The 23,263-nt window shown below is 40.8% G+C and overlaps 1 protein-coding gene across 1 annotated transcript; it reads right to left on the bottom strand.

Moving 5' to 3' along the window:
- Positions 1–4,541: 4,541 nt before the first annotated feature.
- Positions 4,542–7,961, bottom strand: LOC145139799 (uncharacterized). Its single transcript, XM_079073499.1, has 3 exons — positions 7,824–7,961; positions 6,434–6,548; positions 4,542–4,896 (listed from the first exon to the last, which is right to left on the bottom strand). The coding sequence occupies exons 2-3, from the start codon at positions 6,481–6,483 to the stop codon at positions 4,683–4,685; spliced, it is 264 nt and encodes an 87-aa protein (XP_078929625.1). The 5' UTR covers positions 6,484–6,548; positions 7,824–7,961; the 3' UTR covers positions 4,542–4,682.
- Positions 7,962–23,263: the final 15,302 nt, after the last annotated feature.

Raw genomic sequence — 23,263 nt, 5'->3', positions numbered from 1 at the left:
ATAGATGGTGGTGACGTGTCGCACAAGTCCCAACTTCAACTATATTGCTTTCGGGTAGGAACAAATTTTCGACTGTCTATCTTATTTCTGACTATTTATAACTATGCATTCATAAGGCGACCCATCAATATTAGTTGTAGCTTCAGTTTCGTTTGTATGATGGTTGAGAGTCGGTAGTTTGTTGGATGGCTAAGATCCTATAGTTGGAATGTACGATGAGATCGTGAGAATGTGGTTGTATGCGTTGTATGCAACTATGTTAGATGGAATATGTGGTATATTGAGGAACTCACTAAGCTTTATGCTTATGTTGTTAAGGTAAATGTTTTTCAGGTTATTTAGTTATGAAAGGGATTGCGGCATGACAGTACATTCACATCGATGTTACATTGTTATTTTGAGACTTCCGTTAGTTTTTATGTTTTAACTATGGATTAACATTATGGTTTACAATTTGAAAACAAATGAATGTTTTGTTATGTATTTAAAATTTAAGTTTTAGATGTTTAATCTTATTTTACAAATGAATTTGTTTTTTGAAATTTGAGATTTTACAAACCCTATAATTGAATGCATTTAAAGAATGCGAAAATGAGCAATAAGTGTTTTTGAATAAAGAAAAAGTAAACCCAAATTAAGATCAACAGGAGATGAACCCAGGTACACAAATGTTTAGTACTTGGATCATGGTGCTACTAACCATATGACTGATCAAAGGGAAAATTTTCATGAATTAAACCAATCCATTCAAGGCTTTGTAAAGCTTGGTGATGGCCCAAAATTGTGCATATAAGGAAAAGGTTAAACTAAGTTCAAGTGAAAGAATAAGGAATATTGTGTACTGAAGGAGATTTACTACAAACCGAGTTTATATATAATATTATCATCTTAGGTAAATTGGCTGAAGGTGGCGATCAGATTCTTATGATTGGCTCATTCTTGTTGATACATGATGTACAAGGTTGACTCCTCATGAAGGTAAAGTGATCACCCAACTGTTTGTATAAAATTATTTTGGAAGATGTCAGATAAAAATGTTTACTTGGGAAGATTAACGAACCAGCTAAGTTATGGTATACACGCATGAGATATGTAAGCTTTTTTGTACTCAAACTAATGTTAGGGAAAGATATGGTCCAAGGGATGCTAAGATTATCTAATCCCATAGGTTTATGTGAAGGTTGTCTAGTTGTAACACCCCGTTTTCATTTTTCGAGATATAAATATATAAACCTTTGTTTATATAAAAAAACACTTTTTAGCCCAAGTAACCTAAAGTAAAGTTGTAGTGGATGTAAATACGAACCCATAGATATAAAGAACATCTAAATCAGAGATCGTATGAAGAAGTTCTGATTTTTCAAATTTTCGACGAATTTTAGCCTTATACGCAGTGCGTGGAGAAGGGTGTTGCATGTAGCATTAAATGTACGTGACTCCACCAACCAACGTTGTGTGCAAGAAACAACCTGACACCCTGCAAGGCGTGGTGCGTCCCTCTATAGGGGGCGATACGTCCATCGTTTTTCAGCCTATAAATAGAGGGTTTGGGTTCCCTCATTTCTTGCAACATTTCCTCTTAAATCTCTTTCCTTTTCGAGATCTCAGTCCCTCGTGATTTGATTTCTTGTTCTTGAGTGTTGTTAGAGAAACATTGAAGCATTGGAAGGAGACAAGAAGAAAAGGATTAAGCATCGAAGTTACGGTCGCCATTTTCCGAGTCATTCGCCAATCAGTATGTTACATTTTCACCTAAGTATAACTTGATTTATACTATACCCATTGTCATTGTTATGAACCCGAGTATGAGATTAATCATTAATCCAAGTTATTATATTGATTGATCTACACGAGAGCATGGCAGGAAACAAGAAGAAAAGGATTAAGCATCGAAGTTACGCTCGCTGTTTTCCGAGTCATTCGTCAATCAGTAAGTTACACTTTCCTCTAAGTATAACTTGATCTATAGTATACCCATTGTCGTTGTTATGAACCCAATTATGAGATTAGTCATTAATCCAAGTTATTATACTGATTGATCTACACGGGAGTAGTGTCTAGGATATGAATGTTGGCCATATTGTTGGATTTCAGAAAGGCTATATATCAAAATGATCTTGTCTTCCGACTGTCTTGACTGTCTAATCCTTATTTGATAGTCATTTCAGTATTAATGAACTTAGTGAAGGATCTAGATATTAGTGACTAGATTTATATGGTTATTGATCAGTTATATTATTATATGTTAATTCGTGTTTTGCTTGCCTGCTTGCTAGTAGGATCGATGTCCGTCGTTCAAGTAACTGTTTAGGTGAGTTATTTCACTATACTATGTTGTATGATAAGATATAGAAATACTATAGTATGTTGATTGTGTTGGTAGGCTGGTATATTCTTTGCATGTGGATTGTTGATTGATTGACAAAGTATGTTTGAGGAGTTAACGGTGGATCGGCACTAGAGCCGAGAGCCTAGAATACTCATTGTGGATGACTATACATGCACCAGAGTTGTTAGTCGCCGTCTTGTTGATGACTAGGATGTACTAATATTGTAGTGTGTTGATTGTATGGGTAGGCTAGCAGAGTCTATTGTATTCTATTTGTTTGATTATATGTTATGATGAAATGTTTGTTTGAGAGTTGATGGTGGATCAACAGTAGAGTCGAGAGCCTAGAATACTCATGTCTATGGTTAGACGTGCACTAGAGTTGTTAACTTCTATTGATAACTAGACATGCACTAGAGTTGTTAATCGTCGTTTGATATATTAAGTTGAGGAGTTGATGGTGGATCGGAACAAGAGCCGAGAGCCTAGATTACTCGTGCCAGGGTTTGACGTGCTCTAGAGTTGTTAACTGATGGAATGACTAGACATGAACTAGATTTGTGTAACACCTGCAGATTCTGGCTAATCAATTAAGATATAATAAGCATTAAAAATTACTTTTTGATAGAAGATTATTAAGGATAAATAATCTTAACCAAAGTTATATTATATGTGACAAGGATTCCGTACATATAAAAAACGTTGAAATCCGACTTCGTATGATTTTGTTACAGACTTCCGTTCATTTTATGTTATTACTCTCTTTTGGAAACTATATCTTTACAATGTTGAACAAATGAGTTTTTATATTACTTTTGAAAACAAGGTTTGATTTTATACTTTATATTGAAAATGAAAAATATGGTTTGAAAAATAGGACGTTACACTAGTTGGTAGAAAGACACGAAAACCTTACCCCTCACACACACACACACACACACACACGAACTTCAGGGCAGTAGGAGACTCGAGTTGGTGTATGGGGACCTTTGTGGTCCAATTTCACCACCTATGCCATCGGGGACATGTATTTTTTGTTACTAGTCTATTTATTTCAATAGAGTTGTGTGGATTTAAATGATAAAGACAGAAGTCTAAGCAGTGTGGATGTTCTAGATGTTCAAGGCATTAATAGAAACTGCAACAAATGAAAATTTGAAAGTTTTCCTAACAAATCGTAGGGGGGAGTTCTCTCAAAAAAGTTTGCCACCTACTGTGATGAGACTGGTTTAAACGACATTACACAACTCCGTACTCTCGTCAACAAAACAACGTTGTGGAAAGAAGGAACCGTACAATTGTGGAGATGGCGAGATGCACACTCAAAGTCATGCAAGTGCTTGAAACTTTATACGATGAAGCAGTTTGTAATTTCGACATATTTTAAATAGGGCGACCACGGAGACACTCAAGGCGACAACTTGTGGACCGGCAGAAGACCCAACATTGAACATTTAAGGGTGTTTGGTTGTGTGGCGCACATGTTAGTGACTGGCGGCCATCTTCAGAAACTTGATAACCGAAGCAAGGCCATGGTTCACGTAGGAATAGAAACAGGGACGAAAATCCTACAGATTGCTTGACCCAAACACGGGGGTCAATCGTGTGGGTAGAGATGTCCAATTTGAAGAAGAAAGAACATGATTATGGGGTATATTAGAAAAATTCAAAGTTACGCAAGGGATGACTTTCACAATTGAAGACTTTATGCCATTATATGAACAAAATGAAGTGGAAACAGAATCTTACCCGCCTGATTATGAGCTCATAATCATGGGAATTTCCATGGAAATGAAGGCTCGACGTAGGACATTCAATACTTTGATCATTGTCTTCAGCTTCAATGGGTGCATTTCCACATGGTGTATGTTTTATAGAAGGTTCATCATCATCTACAGTAATTGGACCTAAATGCCCAACTTACTGTTTCAGTATCGTCAACAACTTCATCATCATCCTCACCTTTAGTCTCAACAAACATATTGCACAGATTTTAATAGTTAGAAACAAATACAAAGTTCCGAAGTTTGAACTTTGTTACAATTTATGATAGATACTTCACAGTTTGTTACCATTTTTGTTCGTCTTTTGACCATTTATGACAAGTACACAACTACAACATACACAATGGATCCAGTTCTTGTTTCACCATTACATCATACACGTTAAACAATATTATCATGGATAAGAATAAATTATCTACAACGGATAATAACCATAAAATCATGTCAAATTTTTCTTGAACTTAGAAAAGGGGGGATAATTATTACATATCATGTATTTACCATTTATGATATAATAGTTTTTGATCATTACAAAAATATAGGTAACTCAATATAACTTTGATGACACGTCAGATAGCATCATCAGAAACAGAAACAGAAAGTGAATTCTGTTGTTGTTGGCGTTCAGCATGTTCTCTTTCACAGGCACTAATTCCCATAATTATATCAACCATCGTCCCTGTTGTCCCAAAAAACACAAGTGGCGCTAATGATTTCCTCTTTATTCCTACAGGTATCGCAATCAAAGCACCTGCCACAGAGAACACCCATGTCCCCAATGCGCTGCAAATATCAAAATGGAAAATGTCATTTATTTCTTTATTATCCTGTCTATTACAAAATGAAAATCTACTTTTTTTATTATTATTATTCTCCTTATTGGATGATATTGTGATAATGTGCTAGATATTTTCAATGTACAATGTTTGTAACAGGAGTTGGGTAGATTATTTTTCAAGTACAAAGGCATAAAAGGAATAATGAAAAAAAACGAAATAATGTTTCAACTTTCAATCTTCTACCAAATTATGCAACAACGTTTCACTTGCTTGCAAATTTATGTTATGATGTTTGTACAAAATACCATTTTGATGCATAAATTTGTTGCATATATGCACATATATAACCCTTTATATAAACAAGGCCTCCTGAGCAACTATGAATCTAACATGAGACACGATATAAAAATTGCAAGAGAGCAAAGACTGAAAACTTATTTAACTGGGACTATAGTTTTATGAAAGCATAGTTATAAATGATGACAGTTTTTATAATGTAAATACTTTTTCTGACAATAAGCCAAAAACATGGCATCTTTTAGTAACCATTAATCGTTTAAAACATAAATATATGGAAGGCAATTTTTCTAACATTATACAAATAGATGCATCAATTGTTTTATCATATTATAAAACAAAATGAAAACTTTGTTTGGTCAACAAATTTTTTGAAGTACGACTTGTTTCGTAACAAGTTCTTTTTTGTTTCTTTTTCAAAAAATGACTGCTTAACAAAATTATCATTACAGAAAATGGTCATATTTTAAAAGTAATAATTCTAGAAATATTTAAGAAATCAAATAAATATGTTAGACAAAGATGGGATGATGTTTATTTTATTTAAAGAATATCCATATCTATACACATATCTTTAGTAATTTTATAGGGTTTACACACTTCCATTGATTTGTTTAAGATAGCATCCTACTTTGAAAAATCAGCCTAATTATAAAAATGTCATCCAAATACAAGCAATTTTCAATGCTATAAGTAGGTAGATTTTTCAAAATAGAGTAAATTACATGAATGGTCCCTATGGTTTGGGGTAATTTGCACGTTTGGTCCCTAACATATTTTTTTAACTCAGAAGGTCCCTACAGTTTGTTTTTGTTGTGCGCTTGGTCCCTATCTTACCTAAAAAGACTATTTTGCCCTTGATTTTTTAATTTATTTAAATAAGATGGGGTAGGTAAAGTAAGGTGAGGTGGAAGTGGGGTTGGGGGTGTGTTTATTTAAATAAATTAAAAAATAAAGGGCAAAATAGTCTTTTTAGGTAAGACAAGGACCAAGCGCGCAACAAAAACAAACAATAGGGACCTTCCGGGTTAAAAAAATAAGTTAGGGACCAAACGTGCAAACTACCCCAAACCATAGGGACCATTCGTGTAATTTACTTTTCAAAATATAATGTCCAAATAAGAAAAAGAAAAACTGAAAGTAGAATGCTATAATTGTGTAGATATTTTTAAAGTTGAATGACTTGGGTATGAAAAAGGATTAAAAGTACAATTCTACAATAGAAAAAGTTAAAAAGAAGTTACTTGGAAACAGAGCAGTCCTCAATATGCTTCACGTTCTCTTGACTTGCCATTACTTAGAATCAATTTGGGGATAACAACTTCTTGTAGACCTCAAAGACTGGTTATATCTTTTAATCTGTTTCACCGATTTGTTATATTAGTTTTCAAAAAATCATGTGTCATTATATATATATATATATATATATATATATATATATATATATATATATATATACGATAAGTTTTGAAGGTAAAAATGCAGTGAACGATGAAGCAACAACAAATCAAAGTTTAGTTCATAGGAATCAAATGTATGGACCTGTTGAGGTGAAAATCCATGAAAGCATGAAGAAGATATTTACTGAATTTTGTGATATATAATGACAAAAATAGTTTAAAAACTAACATCCAACAAAAATATTCATGAATGATACTGGTGTGTATGTGTGTATATTTGTGTGTATTAGATATCAGCCCCTTATGTGTATGTTTGTTTCTTGATCCAGCACAAGAGACAACATAAGGGTAATATGGTCATTTTTCATCATTCACCACAATCAGTAAGAAAAATAATCAAACAGCATAAACTCAGTCAGATGTGGAATCAGTCATAACTTCTAATCCAGTCGGCCAGTTAACAACTATCAATAGACCCATGGTTTAGGAGCTTAGTTAGGCAAAGGCTTAAAAAAAAGGAATATTATTCTCTTGAATTCATAGTTTCAACATATGAACTTAACCCATTAAGCCTTATCATTGAGACCTAAAGGTTGGAAATTTCGCCCACCACATTCACGCATCTGCTGGAGGTCCAGTGGTGGTTAATGGTGGTCAAAATGCTCAAAAAGGAAAGCACGTTGCTTATTAGAGTAACAGCCGGACAATTACATTATGCCTTTAAACTTATCCTTACATGATCAGAAGCCCCATAACCCACAGCCACACAATATAGTGGTTTGTGGTGGTGTTGGGAGGAACACCGGCGGCATAAGACTGCCGATGGTGATGATGGGCGGTGTTTCCAAGATAACACACAAACACACACTTAAATTCCTAAAAGAAAAAGAAAAGACATGGCCTGGAATCAACTCCATTATACACACACAGCCACCTGATGGGTGGCCGGTGGTGGCGACGGGTTGTGGATACCGGGAGCAGGAGCTGCCTGTGATGGTTCCCTGTGATTCTCGGAAAAACATCAAACAAACACACAGCACACAAATACATCTCAGAGGACAGGGCTGGAAGCATAAAAAATATATGTATAACACACACCCACAACCACCTTGCGGTGGTCTGTGGTGGCAGAAAACGCACACCGGCAGTAGGAGGCTGCCGGCGGTTGTGGTGATGATTGATTTGGATGTTCTCGGCCAAGAAAGAAAGAAAAGAAGAAGACGTTGGTTTTTACCTGAATGGTTTGCAAGGACGTGATCACCACATCTCCCTCCCCCTTCAACCGTCGATCTTACTTCTTCTCCGGTATGAACCACCGGCGGCTCCTCCTTCCCTTTGATTAGAAGAAGCGGCAGCAACAATTTTTTTTTGGGTGCTAGGGTTTAAGTCTTCCCCTTGATTGAAAACGTGGTCCCCCAAACAAATCCCGATCAATATGGATGGTAAATTCAGATTTTACAGTTGGCCCTAGGGTTTGCCGAGTTGGCAGAAATACCCCCAGCAACTTACAAACCCATCCACGTTAGGTTTCTATTTTGGTCCCTTTTAGCCCGTCTTCAACATATTCTTGACTTTAGCTCATTTATCCAATTTATTTTTGTCACTACCCTTATTATTATTATTATTATTATTATTATTATTATTATATATTTTCCTTCTAACTTCAAGAAATAATGAAAATGCGTAAATTAACATGCCGAAAAACGGTATGTTATAATAGTTCAATGATTAAATAAAATACTTTATAGACCAAATCGGACCAAATACAACAATTGATTGTGTTAGAGTGTCATTTTCCATAACTGACAGGTAACTTGTAAGTTTAATGACATATTGTGCAAAAAAAAATAGTTTAGTGACCAAAATCGGGTAAATAACAATAGTTGATTGTGCTATAGTGACATTTTCTAAATTTTATACTACCATGGGAAACTTTCATGAGTTTAAAGTAAAGGATGTCGAATCAAATGGGAAAGCTTCAACAAGACAATTTAAATCTCGTCAGCTTCTTCAACATCACTATTGTGACCTTTTCCCAACATCCAATCCTGTTTTCCTTTTCTATTTCAGTGATAGAGATCCACACCCCCTGGGTTGAATTTTTCTAAGTTGCAGCCAATATATGGGGTCACCAAGTTAAATTCTATGGGTCAGGGTTCTATCAGTGATGATTTAGGTGGGCGTTGAAGGGAGATAAGGGAGGATATAAAGAAGATTTTGATTTCTTGACGGTTATGGTGGTTTATGATTTTGCCAAAGAAGTTGGAGACGGTAGAAACCTAGTCGCCAGATGAGAAAAATTAGAGAGAGGGGGGGAGGGAGAGGGGAGGAGAGAATTTAAAAATCAAGAATGCATGTGGTGGTGCTTAACAAAGAAGATGACTAATGCTAATAGTGAAACAATGTTGAGTTTTGCTTTTTCTTACAAATTTTTTAGGAGTAAAGAAACCAATATTGTATTTATGGGGTTTTAGGTGGGTGCAATTAGGGTGGTGGTAAAGAGCCAAATAAGCGTCCTGTAACGTCCCAAAATTTTGTAACATTCGAGATTTGGTATGCTTCCTTTTTAACCTTTAATGCAAAAATTTCTATCGTTTAAGTCCCTAGCTAGTATGTGGGGTGTACTCTATGAGTACGGTTAGCATACTAGCTCATCGATGGATCGCGGGTTCACCCATGTACGCGGGGCATACGTGGGAGTACGCATGGCGTAAGTAATGCAGGGGCATACCCTGATTTTTAGGGTGTGTGCCCTATTTAAACAACTTATGACACCCTTTGACCTTCTATTGAATAGCCTCCATCACTATATACCATGACATCGAAACCCTAATTGTCATTTGTGAGATTTGAGCTTAACAGTGAGTTTTGGTGGTGTTTTTGGTGAAGTAGAAGAAGAAAAACACTTGGAGGTTCCTTGGGAGTGACTTAAGCTTGTTGATACAGAGTCATCTTCATCTTAGCAAGTCATTTGAGGTAAAAAGCTCTCATCTTGATGGCTCTTTATGCTAGATCCAACTTAGGGTGTTATTTGTGCATTTTTGGGTCTTTTAAGCCATATTTGAGACTATGGTCTACTCCAGAAGCTATGGATGTTAGATCTTAGCACATTTAAGGTCTATTTCCATAAAAATGCAACCTTTATGAAATATTGTGGTCCATGCATGTGTTAGGTTCCTTGTTATGGTTCTCTTTGAGTTTCGGGTCTTATTAAGACATACATAGGAGTAAAGTTGCCAACTTTACGTGTTAAGCAACCACTTAGGACCAGATCTGAGAGTTTGGCATGATGGCTTAACTGATTAAGTGCTTAATGGGTTGAATTAGTTGTTTGCGGAGTACACGGGGTGCACCTGTAACATCCGGATTTCCAGGCATGACAATTTGAGTATTTCTTTTTGAATTATGAGGAGGGACTCGACGAGTTGACACCTAGACTCGTCGAGTAGGATCGCGATTTGCTGACTGGATTAATGAAGGGACTCGACGAGTCGATGGGTGGACTCGACGAGTCCGCGCTATGGACAGAAACCCTAAATCTTGAGGTATGTGCCCTATTTAAAGGCCTTTATGGCCTTCACTTGCGGCCACTGCACCCCTGAGAAACCCTAGAGAGCAGAGAGAAAGCTTGTAGTGCAAAAGGATGGCTAATTCATCATTCTTGGGTGTGTTTTAGCAAAGGGAAGGAAGGATTTCGAGCTGGGCTGACTTGTGGGACTCAAATCTTCCATCATTTCGTTCAGAGCTGCTGTGGGAGGTAAGGAGTCATGTCTATCTTCATTTGAGTAATAGATTTCATGAATCTAGGGTTTCATCTCTTCACTTTGGTAAGAGATCTAGTGTGTGTGATGTCCCCTTGTGACAATATTATCAGATCTGGACCTTGAAAGGTCCAGAGAGTCCCTATTCTTCAGCTTTATGCAATCCTTTATGAGTTTTGGGGCCTAGGTCATTATATTAAGGGTTATTTTGGCATTTAGAGATGATAGTGTGATGCATGGGCCTAAAGTTCGAACCTTTACGTGACTTTTGAATGCTAGAAGGTTAGATCTACTAGTTGGTGAAGCAGATCTGACCTCAGAAGGTCGTTTGAGTGTTGCCATGGAAGGAACTCGCCGAGTCCATAAGGGGACTCGACGAGTCGAGTCGGGGTTGCCCCACGATTCGTGACAGGTGTAACCCGTCGAGTGAAGGGATGACTCGACGTGCCAGGTGAGGCTAGAAGGATTCAGAGGACCCGCATGGACTCGCTGAGTACCCACGTGCACTCGACGAGTCGGGTCAAAGTTTGACCATTGACTTCAGTTGACCTTAGGGTTTGGTCAAGCTGATTCAGGAGAGTTCGGGGAGGGGTAGAATGGCCTTCTACCCAATCTTTAGAGATGAGCCTATGAGAGGGTATTGATCAAGAATGTTATTATGTTAATAGGAGGAGGCTAGGACGGGTTATCGAGCACGAGAGGTTATCCGACATCGTACGAGGTGAGTCTTCTCACTATACTGTACCTAGAGTGGTACCTATGTGTGACCGGAAGGTCTTATATGCAATGAGATGTATGTGTTGTATGCTGTTATGTGATATGTATGTGCTATGTATGTTATGAATGATAAGGACCGGAAGGTCATCATGATGTGGACCGGAAGGTCGGGATGATATGGACCGGAAGGTCAGGATGATATGGACCGGAAGGTCATTACGGGTAGGGCCGGAAGGTCTACCAGGGTTGTGGGACGGAAGTCCTCTGAGACACAGAGACCGGAAGGTCTTATAGCCTTGAGTGGCGTATGTGCGTATTGGTATTTTGGGGAACTCACTAAGCATTTATGCTTACAGTTGTTGTGTTATGTGTTTCACGTACTAGCGAGGATCGCGGGAAGGCGCCGGCATGATCCGTACACACTCATGGAGTTTATGTCTTGAGATTCTGGGATATGTCTTGTTATGATAACATTGGATACAATATGTTTTGATATTACCTTATGAATAAAAGTATGTTTTAAAAATGAAAAATTGTTTTGGAAATTTACGTTGTTACAAGTTGGTATCAGAGCCTTGGTTTGAGGGATTCGGATGCACCTTCGGGCGTATCTGAACTCAAACTGAGGATTTTAGAAAGTTTTTCATAAAAAGGAACAATTTTTCTAAATGAGTAAAAGATTTTGAGAAAAGCAGGAAGGAGTAGTGTGTACGATCAGCCAGCGCCCGAACGGTGATTTCCCAAAATACTCTTACATTATGTGCTATGAGATATGTTATGATATGCATGGTAGAGTAGGCTAGGTATTCATATTAGGACTAGAGTGGCCTGATTTGTGATGCCTTAGCCTAGGAAGATTTCTGCTGCTATGTGATGCTTGAGAGTGAGTAGGTAGCAGTGAGGAGATTATGAGAGGTCTACCGAAGGGTAGCCTATGCCAACGAGATGTAGGGTACTTGTGATCTGGGGTCCTAGGAGGAGGACTTGGGGTGAATACTGATGCGGTGTGGACGGTAGTATAGGGCCCGCACTACTGAAGACATCGGATCATCGAGCAGTCCAAGTAAGAATCCTTAGGGTACCAAGGAAACAAGTAGGTTTGGGTGATCGAGTGCGAGTATACTCGATCGAGTCTCCGGTATCTTTGTGTTGTGTTTCAGAGACATCATGGTTGGTACACCACACACCGGAGAGCAGCGGTGTTAGCGATGATGAGATTCGCCGTATGATTTATGACGAGATGGCCGCGGCGATCCGGAAGGCTAATCCGGAGGATTTTAAGTAGCGGATTGAGAAGTGATGTCATGTTTCGAGTACTATGATAAGTAGCGGATTGAGAAGTGATGTCATGGTTCGAGTACCATGATAAGTAGCAGATTGAGAAGTGATGTCATGGTTCGAGTACCATGATAAGTAGCGGATTGAGAAGTGATGTCATGGTTCGAGTACCATGATAAGTAGCGGATTGAGAAGTGATGTCATGGTTCGAGTACCATGATAAGTAGCGGATTAAGAAGTGATGTCATGGTTCGAGTACCATGATAAGTAGCGGATTGAGAAGTGATGACATGGTTCGAGTACCATGATAAGTAACAGATTGAGAAGCGACGACATGGATCGAGTACCATGAGTTGTAGCAGGTCGATAGGTGATGTCATGGTTCGAGTGCCATGATGTGAGGTGGAATGAGAAGAGGGAACATGGTTCGAGTACCAGGATTCGTAGGAGATTAAGAGGAGATAACATGGTGCAGGTACCATGATTCATAGCAGATCAAGAGGTGGCCACGCGGTTTGAGTGCCATGACATGTGGCGGTTAGTATTTCTGGTTTTTACCGGTTATTCCGTGGGGATTGTCTAGACTGAGATCAGAGGTGAATGAGTATGGGGCCAGAGGGCCTTGATGAACAAGTTTTAGTGGAGCATCCCTTGAAAGGGGAAATCGAGTGAGCTCCGAGGGATTGTGGGTGATATGCCAGTTGGAGTCACAAGACTCAGGGATGAGTAGGGATGGTGCATTATGGGGAATACGGTCTGGGCTGGGCAACCGGCCGATAGTGGAGATGTCACTTTCTGTGACCCGAGTGGTGCTATTTCCGTTTCCTGTGGGAGACGTAAGAGGTGATGAGATTTCGGTTTTCGAGTTTGGGGGTGAGCCCTGTGGGATTGCACAGATGGTGATCTCCAACCAGAGTATATGGCAGTAGGTCTGCCGCGAGGTAAAGATATAGCTTGAACAGGTCGTCAGTGGGGACTGAGATGGTCAAGGACCAGGATACACCCTAATTGAGTATAGTAGGGTATGTGTTAGCTGCAGCGTCGGACGATCAAGAGGAGTATATCAGGGCGGTGACCCTTATTGTCTTTGATGGGTATTAAGAGTGGAAAAATGGTTTCTGCCCTTATGATAAGTGACGTGATGGAACGTTGGTTGAGGAGTCGATGATGAGGAGTACGGTAGATCATTACTTCCAGACTAAGAGTCAGGGTTAATATTGGACAGTTGGGAGGTCCGGTGATGGAATGGTGTGAGATTCTGAAGGGCTAGAGGCAGTCATGGTGGGAAGTTCTGAGGATTTCATCTGAGTTTCAGGGCATTTGGAGTTGCTCGATCTCTATCGGGAGATCATCGAGCGTTGCGTAGCACCTTCCAAGAGTAGGTGCGATGACTACTGGTGGAATCAGTCGGTGTGATGGATTGCTGGTGCGCCGATTGGGGATGGTTCGAACCCTAAGTGGGGGAGAACTGGATATTTTATTGAGGGGATCAGAGATTCGATCGAGAATGGTTAGAGATCTGGGTATAGATACCGGCGGTGTGAATTCATTTGAGCCCAAGGTTGTTGGTGATTGAGACGAGGTGCAGAGCGAGATAATGCATGTGTTATGTTTGAAAAGGATGAGTGCCTCCACGGCAAGTGGCCGTTGATCGGAGACCTTGGGGTGAACGGGAATTCTTCAAGGTCATAATGGTGAATTCGAGATGGATGGCTCGTAGGGTGAGTTCGGCGGTTGAGAAATTCTGGTTCAATGATGGGGCTGTTATTCAGCTTGGAAAGGGCAGAAGTTGATTAGACAACCAATTTCAGGTTGTGGAACAGGAAGATCAGTGGATGAGACGAGACGTCGTGAGGTCCTATGTGGTGTATCGAGGTATCCGAATTTAATGCATTGGATTTCAGATAATTTGAGTCTTGAGTGGAGACGGCAAGTGGTGGGTCAAGCATCGATGGTTCCAGTGGGAGCCCTTTCGGTTAATGACAGCAAGTGAGATTGTCCAAGAATATGGATCGTAGCAGGGAAGGGTGTTTTGTTATGACGATTGCCGCCAGATATAGTGATGCATAATTTGGGTAAGTGCATACACCTATCTATGATCGATCCTCGGATTGTGAATCAGTCAGAGGTTGTTGTGATGCTACGGGAAGCCGTAGTACTCATTAGTCAGAGGTTGTTGTGATGCTACGGGAAGCCGTAGTACTCACTAGTCAGAGGTTGTTGTGATGCTACGGGAAACCGTAGTACTCACTAGTCAGAGGTTGTTGTGATGCTATGGGAAGCCGTAGTACTCACTAGTCAGAGGTTGTTGTGATGCTACGGGAAGCCGTAGTACTCACTAGTCGAAGGTTGTTGTGATGCTACGGGAAGCCGTAGTACTCACTAGTCAGAGGTTGTTGTGATGCTACGGGAAGCCGTAGTACTCACCAGTCAGTGAGAGGTTGTGGTGATACCGCGGGAAGCCGTAGTACTCACCAGTCAGTGAGAGGTTGATGTGATGCTACGGGAAGACGTAGTGCACACTAGTCAGCGAGAAGTTGTCATGATAAAGTACTCTTTGATCAGAGCATGGCGCAGAAGAGTTTCAGGCATGGGGTGGCCCTAATTTATGAGTTTTGGGAACCTGGTGGTCGGACCAGGGGCGAAGACCGGGGTCTCCTCAATGATAGGGAGTCATTATGTTCTGAGTAAGGTGTGGTCATCACAATCCGAAAGAATGGGATAAGTGAGGTACGCATGGGTTGCGGGAAATAAGTTCTGAGTTGAGTGCTTCGTTGGGGCGAGTGGTTCCAACTCTGGGTCGGACCAAACTCTCGAGTTTGAGTTTGGCTCTGGTGGTGCGTTGGATAGGCGAGATGAGATTCTGGATTCTGAGGTGGGTTCCATGTTGAGGAGTATTGTTTGTCATCTGATGTCTTAGACCTGTGTGGGTCAGTACTCGGGTACGGGAGGTACCACAAGTCTCATGGAACGATGAGTAACAGATGACAGAGGTCGGGGTTGAGTCGATCTCCAGTTGGGAAGGAAGCATTCGCTTAGGGTTAAGCGAACTTCGTTATTTGTGTGTCACATTGGGCCGATGTGGTTATAGTAAGAAGGAAACCATGGAGACGGTTGGGATAATGCAACGGATGACCCTGGAGGTTCAACTGTTGGGTCGAGATCAGACCTGGTACTCAGTGTTAAAAAGGGATACGAGGGATGCAGCTGAGGCTTATGATTTTAGATGTCTGAAGATTTCTGTGCGAGCATGATTCTCTTGTGTCGGAGAACAGGATGTTGAAAGTTTATTGTTCAGATGGATTCTGATAGTAGTTCAGTGGATGAGCCCTGGTGGGATGTAAACCCTTTCGTTCCTTGCGGCGTGATTCGGACTGATTTGGGTACGTTGGTATGAGTGATCGGTAGCCGATTGGCGGATTTTGTCTTGTGAAGCAGTGAGTTATCAGGGTTTGATGTTCAAAGAGCGAATATCATGGTGATAGCGTGAGTGGGCTGGTCTGGCGGCGGGCCAGGCCACTAGACTTTCCCGATGCTGGGAAGGTCAGAAAGGGGTATTTTAACGTTAGAGGGGCCGGTTTTGTTCCAAATTTGGAGTTCCTGGTCGGATCCAGGTATTCATGGAGAAGGATGTCGTTTTGGTGTGAGAACCTCTCAGTGGTGCTTTTCGAGTGTTTGGTTTCTATTTATGTGGTTGAGGAACGATTTCAAGGGCGAAATCTATTTCAAGTGGGGGAGAATTGTAACATCCGGATTTCCAGGCATGACAATTTGAGTATTTCTTTTTGAATTATGAGGAGGGACTCGACGAGTTGACACCTAGACTCGTCGAGTAGGATCGCGATTTGCTGACTGGATTAATGAAGGGACTCGACGAGTCGTTGGGTGGACTCGACGAGTCCGCACTGTGGACAGAAACCCTAAATCTTGGGGTATGTGCCCTATTTAAAGGCCTTTATGGCCTTCACTTGCGGCCACTGCACCCCTGAGAAACCCAAGAGAGCAGAGAGAAAGCTTGTAGTGCAAAAGGATGGCTAATTCATCATTCTTTGGTGTGTTTTAGCAAAGGGAAGGAAGGATTTTGAGCTGGGCTGACTTGTGGGACTCAAATCTTCCATCATTTCGTTCAGAGCTGCTGTGGGAGGTAAGGAGTCATGTCTATCTTCATTTGAGTAATAGATTTCATGAATCTAGGGTTTCATCTCTTCACTTTGGTAAGAGATCTAGTGTGTGTGATGTCCCCTTGTGACAATATTATCAGATCTGGACCTTGAGAGGTCCAGAGAGTCCCTATTCTTCAGCTTTATGCAATCCTTTATGAGTTTTGGGGCCTAGGTCATTATATTAAGGGTTATTTTGGCATTTAGAGATGATAGTGTGATGCATGGGCCTAAAGTTCGAACCTTTACGTGACTTTTGAATGCTAGAAGGTTAGATCTACTAGTTGGTGAAGCAGATCTGACCTCAGAAGGTCGTTTGAGTGTTGCCATGGAAGGAACTCGCCGAGTCCATAAGGGGACTCGACGAGTCGAGTCGGGGTTGCCCCACGATTCGTGACAGGTGTAACCCGTCGATTGAAGGGATGACTCGACGTGCTAGGTGAGGCTAGAAGGATTCAGAGGACCCGTATGGACTCGCCGAGTCGCCCACGTGCACTCGACGATTCAGGTCAAAGTTTGACCGTTGACTTCAGTTGACCTTAGGGTTTGGTCAAGTTGATTCAGGAGAGTTGAGGGAGGGGTAGAATGGCCTTCTACCCAATCTTTAGAGATGAGCCTATGAGAGGGTATTGATCAGGAATGTTATTATGTTAATAGGAGGAGGCTAGGACGGGTTATCGAGCACGAGAGGTTATCCGACATCGTACGAGGTGAGTCTTCTCACTATACTGTACCTAGAGTGGTACCTATGTGTGACCGAAAGGTGTTATATGCTATGAGATATATGTGTTGTATGCTGTTATGTGATATGTATGTGTTATGTATGTTATGAATGATAAGGACCGGAAGGTCATCATGATGTGGACCGGAAGGTCGGGATGATATGGACCGGAAGGTCAGGATGATATGGACCGGAAGGTCATTACGGGTAGGGCCGAAAGGTCTACCAGGGTTGTGGGACGGAAGTCCTCTGAGACACAGAGACCGGAAGGTCTTATAGCCTTGAGTGGCGTATGTGCGTATTGGTATTTTGGGGAACTCACTAAGCATTTATGCTTACAGTTGTTGTGTTATGTGTTTCAGGTACTAGCGAGGATCGCGGGAAGGCGTCGGCATGATCCGTACACACTCATGGAGTTTATGTCTTGAGATTCTGGGATATGTCTTGTTATGATAACATTGGATACAATATGTTTTGATATTACCTTATGAATAAAAGTATGTTTTAAAAATGAAAAATTGTTTTGGAAATTTACGTTGTTACAGCACCCAACTCGTACGTTGCGCCTACTGGCCCCAAAAGGAGTATACTAAGCGTAAGCTTGAACACACCCAGTGTACTCAGTTGTTTGACTTTTGGGTTAACTTTCATGGGTTTGGGCCATATTTTGGGTTTTTAGGGTTTGGGCCTTGTTGGGCCATCAGACTTCTGACTTTGGGTTATGGATAGACTATGGGCTTTCTTGGAATTAGGTCCATGATGATTTTTGGGCCAAATTAGGAAGTTGGGCCATATTGGGCCTTTTGAACAAATGGGTTGGGAATGGTTTTAGGCCAAGAAAGAAAAGGGTAAAATGGTCTTTTACCATGGTAGTTGGACAAGTAATTTAGATTCTTGATTATGTGTCGAGGTCCAATTATTAATTGGATATTGTTTGAGGGTGTTAGCGTGCGGGGATTTTCCAGATCAGCAGACTGGGATTTTATTTGAGAGATTCAGCAGCTTGTGGTGAGTTTCCTCACTGTGTTTGGTGGGTCGAAAGCACCAATGTCGGCCCATGGTTTATTATGATTAGGATGTTAGTTGTTTGCATGACTCTTGCATGTATGATATGTGTTTATATGTATACCGGGTGGGGCCTGATGTCGGGCGAGGGCTGATGATTATATTGTATGTTATTTATCTTTGTGATTTTTGCATGTGTTTATATGTTTATATGTATACCGGACGGGGCCCGATGCTAGGCGGGGCCTGATGACTGACAGATCTGTTCCGAGCAGGGCTAGATGTCGGGAAGGGCTCGATGACGGGCAGGGCCCATTATATGTTTGATATGTATGGTGTGTGCATTTTGGGGAACTCACTAAGCTTTGTGCTTACGGTTCTCAGTTTATGTTTCAGGTACTTTTGGTTCGAAGGGGAAGAGCTCGGGATGATTGCAGTACATACACCACGTTGTTTTGCATTTTATATGACTCTGATTGTACTTGGATGTTATTTGATACACTCTAATTTCACTATGGTTTTATGATATTGTTATGGATAATGGTTTTATTAATATAAAAATCAAAATTTTTGGTCTTAATTTTTGGGACATTACATGTTTGGAAATGGGAGGAGATCACCATAGATTTCATTATGATGTTGCCTCGGACTGCGCGTGGAGTGGATTCGATTTGGGTCATCGTGGATCGATTGATCAAGAACGCACATTTTAATGATTATATTCTAATTTAGGAGAGTATCTCTGCTGAGAAGTTGGCTGACATATAGATCAGGGAGGTTGTGGCACGGTATGGGGTGTCGGTTTCTATGGTTTCAGACAGGGACATCCAGTTTACTTCCAGATTTTGGAAGAGGTTCCATGAGGAGTTGGGTACTCGTCTGCATTTCAGCATGACCTTCCACCCGCAGATTGACGGCAGAGCAAGCAGGCTATCCAGACCTTAAAGGATATTCTTCAGGCGTGTGTATTGGATAACAGTGGGAGTTGGGATACGTATCTTCCGTTAGCGGAATTTTTGTATAACAACAGTTATCATGCCAACATTGATCGACCTCCTTTTGAGATGCTCTATGGGAGGAAGTGAAGGACCCCGATATGTTGGGGGGAGGTCGGTTAGCGAGTTATGGGGAGTATCGAAGTGGTACTCAAGACTACCGAGTTGATTCAGCAGGTTCGGGGCAGACTCCATACAACTCAGAGTCGGCAGAAGAGCTATGCCTACAAGCGTCGGTCAGACCTAGAGTTCCAGGTTGGGGATATGGTTCTCCTGAAAGTGTCACTTTAGAAAGGTGTCGTCCAATTCAGGAAGAGGGGAAGTTGGGCCCCAGGTACATCGGTCCTTTCAGGGTTTTGGCCCGGGTGGGCTGGGTTGCTTATCGCTTGGATCTTCCTGAGGAGCTTAGTCAAATCCATAAAACGTTTCATGTCTCATAGTCGCGGAAATGTTTAGTGGATGATTCCGCGGTGGTTCCATTGGATGATATTCAAGTGGATGATCAACTGAATTATATAGAGAGACCGGTGGCAATTCTTGAAAGAAAGACGAAAACCTTGAGGAATAAGGTTGTTGAGTTGGTGAAAGTTCAGTGGCAGCACCGCAAGGGTTCAGAATGGATGTGGGAGCCGGAGGACGAGATGATGGAGCACTACCCAGAGTTATTTGGGGCAGCGGACTTCGAGGACAAAGTCTTATTCATGTGGGGGAGAACTGTAACATTCGAGATTTGGTGTGCTTCCTTTTAACGCTAAATGTAGAAATATCTATCATTTCAGTCCCTAGCTAGTACGTGAGGCGTACTCTATGAGTACGCTTAGGGTACTAGCTCATCGGTGGACGCATGGTGTAAGTAATGCAAGGGCATACCCTAATGTTTAGGGTTTGTGCCCTATTTAAACAACTTAAGACACCCTTGGACCTTCTATTGAATAGGCTCCATCACTCTATACCCTGAGATCGAAACCCTAATTGTCATTTGTGAGATTTGAGCTTAAAAGTGAGTTTTGGTGGTGTTTTTGGTGAAGTAGAAGAAGAAAAACACTTGGAGGTTGCTTGGGAGTGGATTGAGCTTGTAGATCAGAGTCATGTTCATCTTAGCAAGTCATTTAAGGTAAAAAGCTCTCATCTTGATGGTTCTTTATGCTAGATCCAACTTAGGGTGTTATTTGTGCATTGTTAGGTCTTTTAAGCCATATTTGAGACTATGGCCTACTCCAAAAGCCATGGATGTTAGATGTTAGCACATTTAAGGTCCCTTGTCCATAAAAATGCAACCTTTCTGAGATATTGTGGTCCATGCATGTGTTAGGTTCCTTTTTATGGTTCTCTTTGAGTTTCGGGTCTTATTAAGACATGCATGGGAGTAAAGTTGCGAACTTTACGTGTTAAGTAACCACTTAGGACCAGATCTGAGAGTTTGGCATGATAGCTTAACTGATTAAGTGCTTAATGGGTTGAATTAGTTGTCTGTGGAGTACGTGGGGCGTACTCAGCTCGTACGCTACGCCTACTGGCCCCGGAAGGAGTATGCTAAGCGTAATCCTGAGTACACCCATTGTACTCAGTTTTTTGACTTTTGTGTTGACTTTCAAGGGATTGGGCCATATTTTGGGTTTTAAGTGTTTGGGCCTTGTTGGGCCATTGGACTTCTGACTTTGGGTTATGGATAGACTATGGGCTTTCTTGGAATTAGGTCCATGATAATTTTTGGGCCCAATAAGGAAGTTGGGCCATATTAGGCCTTCGGATGCCATTTAGGAATTTGGGTCTTTTGAGCAAATGGGTTGGGCCAAGAAAGAAAAAGGGTAAAATGGTGTTTTAGCCTAGATGTTGGACAACTAATTTAGATGCTTGATTATGGGTCGAGGTCCAATTATTAATTGGATATTATTTGAGGGTGTTAGCGTGCGGGGATTTTCCGGATCAGCTGACAGAGATTTTATTTGAGAGATTTAGCAGCTTGAGGTGAGTTTCCTCACTGTGTTTGGTGGGTTGAAGGCACCAATGCCGGCCCATGGTTTATTATGATTAGGATGGTAGTTGTCTGCGTGACTCTTGCATGTATGATATGTGTTTATATGTATACTTGGTGGGGCCTGATGATTATATTGTATTCTATTTATCTTTGTGATTTTCGCATGTGTTTATGTGTTTGTATGTATATCGGGCGGCGCCCGATACCAGACAGGGACTGATGGCCGATAGATCTGTTCCGAGCAGGGCTTGATGTTAGGCGAGACCCGTTATATGTTTGATATGTATGGTATGTGGTATTTTGGGGAACTCACTAAGTTTGGTGCTTACGGTTCTCAGTTTATGTTTTAGGTACTTCTGGTTCGAAGGGGAAGAGCTAGGGATGATTGCAGTGCACACACCACACTGTTCTGCATTTTATATGACTCTGATTGTACTTGGATGTTATTTGATATACTCTAATTTCACTATGGTTTTATGATATTGTTATGGATAATGGTTTTATTAATATAAAAATCAAAATTTTTGGTCTTAATTTTTGGGGTGTTACAATTTTGCAATAAATTTAAAGTTTTAAAAACAATATATATTAAAACCAAACCATAAATTTTATTATAAAAAAGTTTCATGCCCAACCCCAAGATCAACATAAGTCAAAAAGCACGTTACTAAATTATAAATTCTCAGAAATCACACGGAAGCATAATCCAATATATCATAAAATTCCCTCAAACGAAATCAAGTAGTTATGTACGGTCACACTTTGCTATCCTTGGTATGTGACGATCCTGAAACATTAGTTTTTAAGGGAAGGGTAAGCATGAAGCTTAGTGAATTTCAACACATATATAGCATAACATTACACATGCTCTACCCCTATCATATGGATAGAAATAGCATATAAGCAAATAACCACACATGCAAGTCTAAGAACATAACAGGATCAAGCATATACTAATTTGGGACACATCGACTAAAAGCTCGACCCCTTGCTCAGTACGTTGAGCTCTCCTATGTGTATTCATCGGCATGTTGAGCGAATACTGTATCCCTCGGTACGTTGAATGGATAATGTACGCATATCTCTTGGTACATTGAGCGAATACCGTACAACTACTAGACACATAGTATAGCCTAATACTACCCACATACATCCTACAAGCACACATGACCTAAGTGAATCTGTGAATCGGATGCTCGTTAGGGCTAAGGATCTGCTTTGGATTTGCATGATAGAATGATAGGAGAGATGCCTTTATATGCCTATTGTATGGGCTTGTAGAGTTTCATGCTCGTACTGATCAGTCAGTGATAGGATGGCATGTTAGATTATGCTTGTTCCGATTACTCGATGCACGAATGCTGATTGCTTTGTGCTTTTAGGAGTTTCCATTAACTTGAACTAACTTGTAAATGAATATACTAAGTTACATATTGTTGAGACTAAATAATTTTATAAGGTTAGGTTTTAACTCTATTACGCAACTCTTGTTTGAGTCCAACCGTTTTAGTGTGAGACCTTTTCATTTGAAGAATTATCTGGTATCGACGATATGTAATTGTATTCGTGAGCTAGTTAGAAAATGTTAGGGGGGTTCATTCTGCAGCTGATGGCGAGGAGTAGTGTGGTGGTTTCCCTAGGAAAACCTAGGAAGAGATTTAGTGGTTCTGGTGTTGGTGAGGGTTCAGGTTCGGGTTCTGGAGCGGGACAGTTGGATGATCAGATGCGGGAGTTCATTTCTTCTGAGATTACTCGTAACATACTTGAGCAGACTCTTGTGATCTTTGGTACGGTCAAGGAGGGCATTATGGAGATTTTGGATGAGCGCTTAAGCGCTTTTCGGTCTGAGATGGTGGCATTGATGGGAGCTCACACTTTGGCTTTCCGTGAGTTCCGGGCATGTAGAGCCTCAGAGTTATTCGAGAAGAAGGACTCGATCGCGAGCAGACGTTGGTTAGCGGATGTTGCTAATGCCTTCCACATTAGCATTTGTCCCGATGGTGCAAAGGTCAAACTTGCTTCCTGTCTTCTAAAATACAGAGCCCGAGACTGGTGGGAG

This window comes from Lactuca virosa, chromosome 9, assembly GCF_052849685.1.
Source record: "Lactuca virosa cultivar CGN04683 chromosome 9, Lactuca_virosa_CGN04683_v6, whole genome shotgun sequence".
In the NCBI taxonomy this organism is placed as follows: Eukaryota; Viridiplantae; Streptophyta; class Magnoliopsida; order Asterales; family Asteraceae; genus Lactuca; species Lactuca virosa.
Note: the sequence above shows the minus strand (reverse complement) of the source record. Positions and strands in the feature narration are given on the sequence as shown.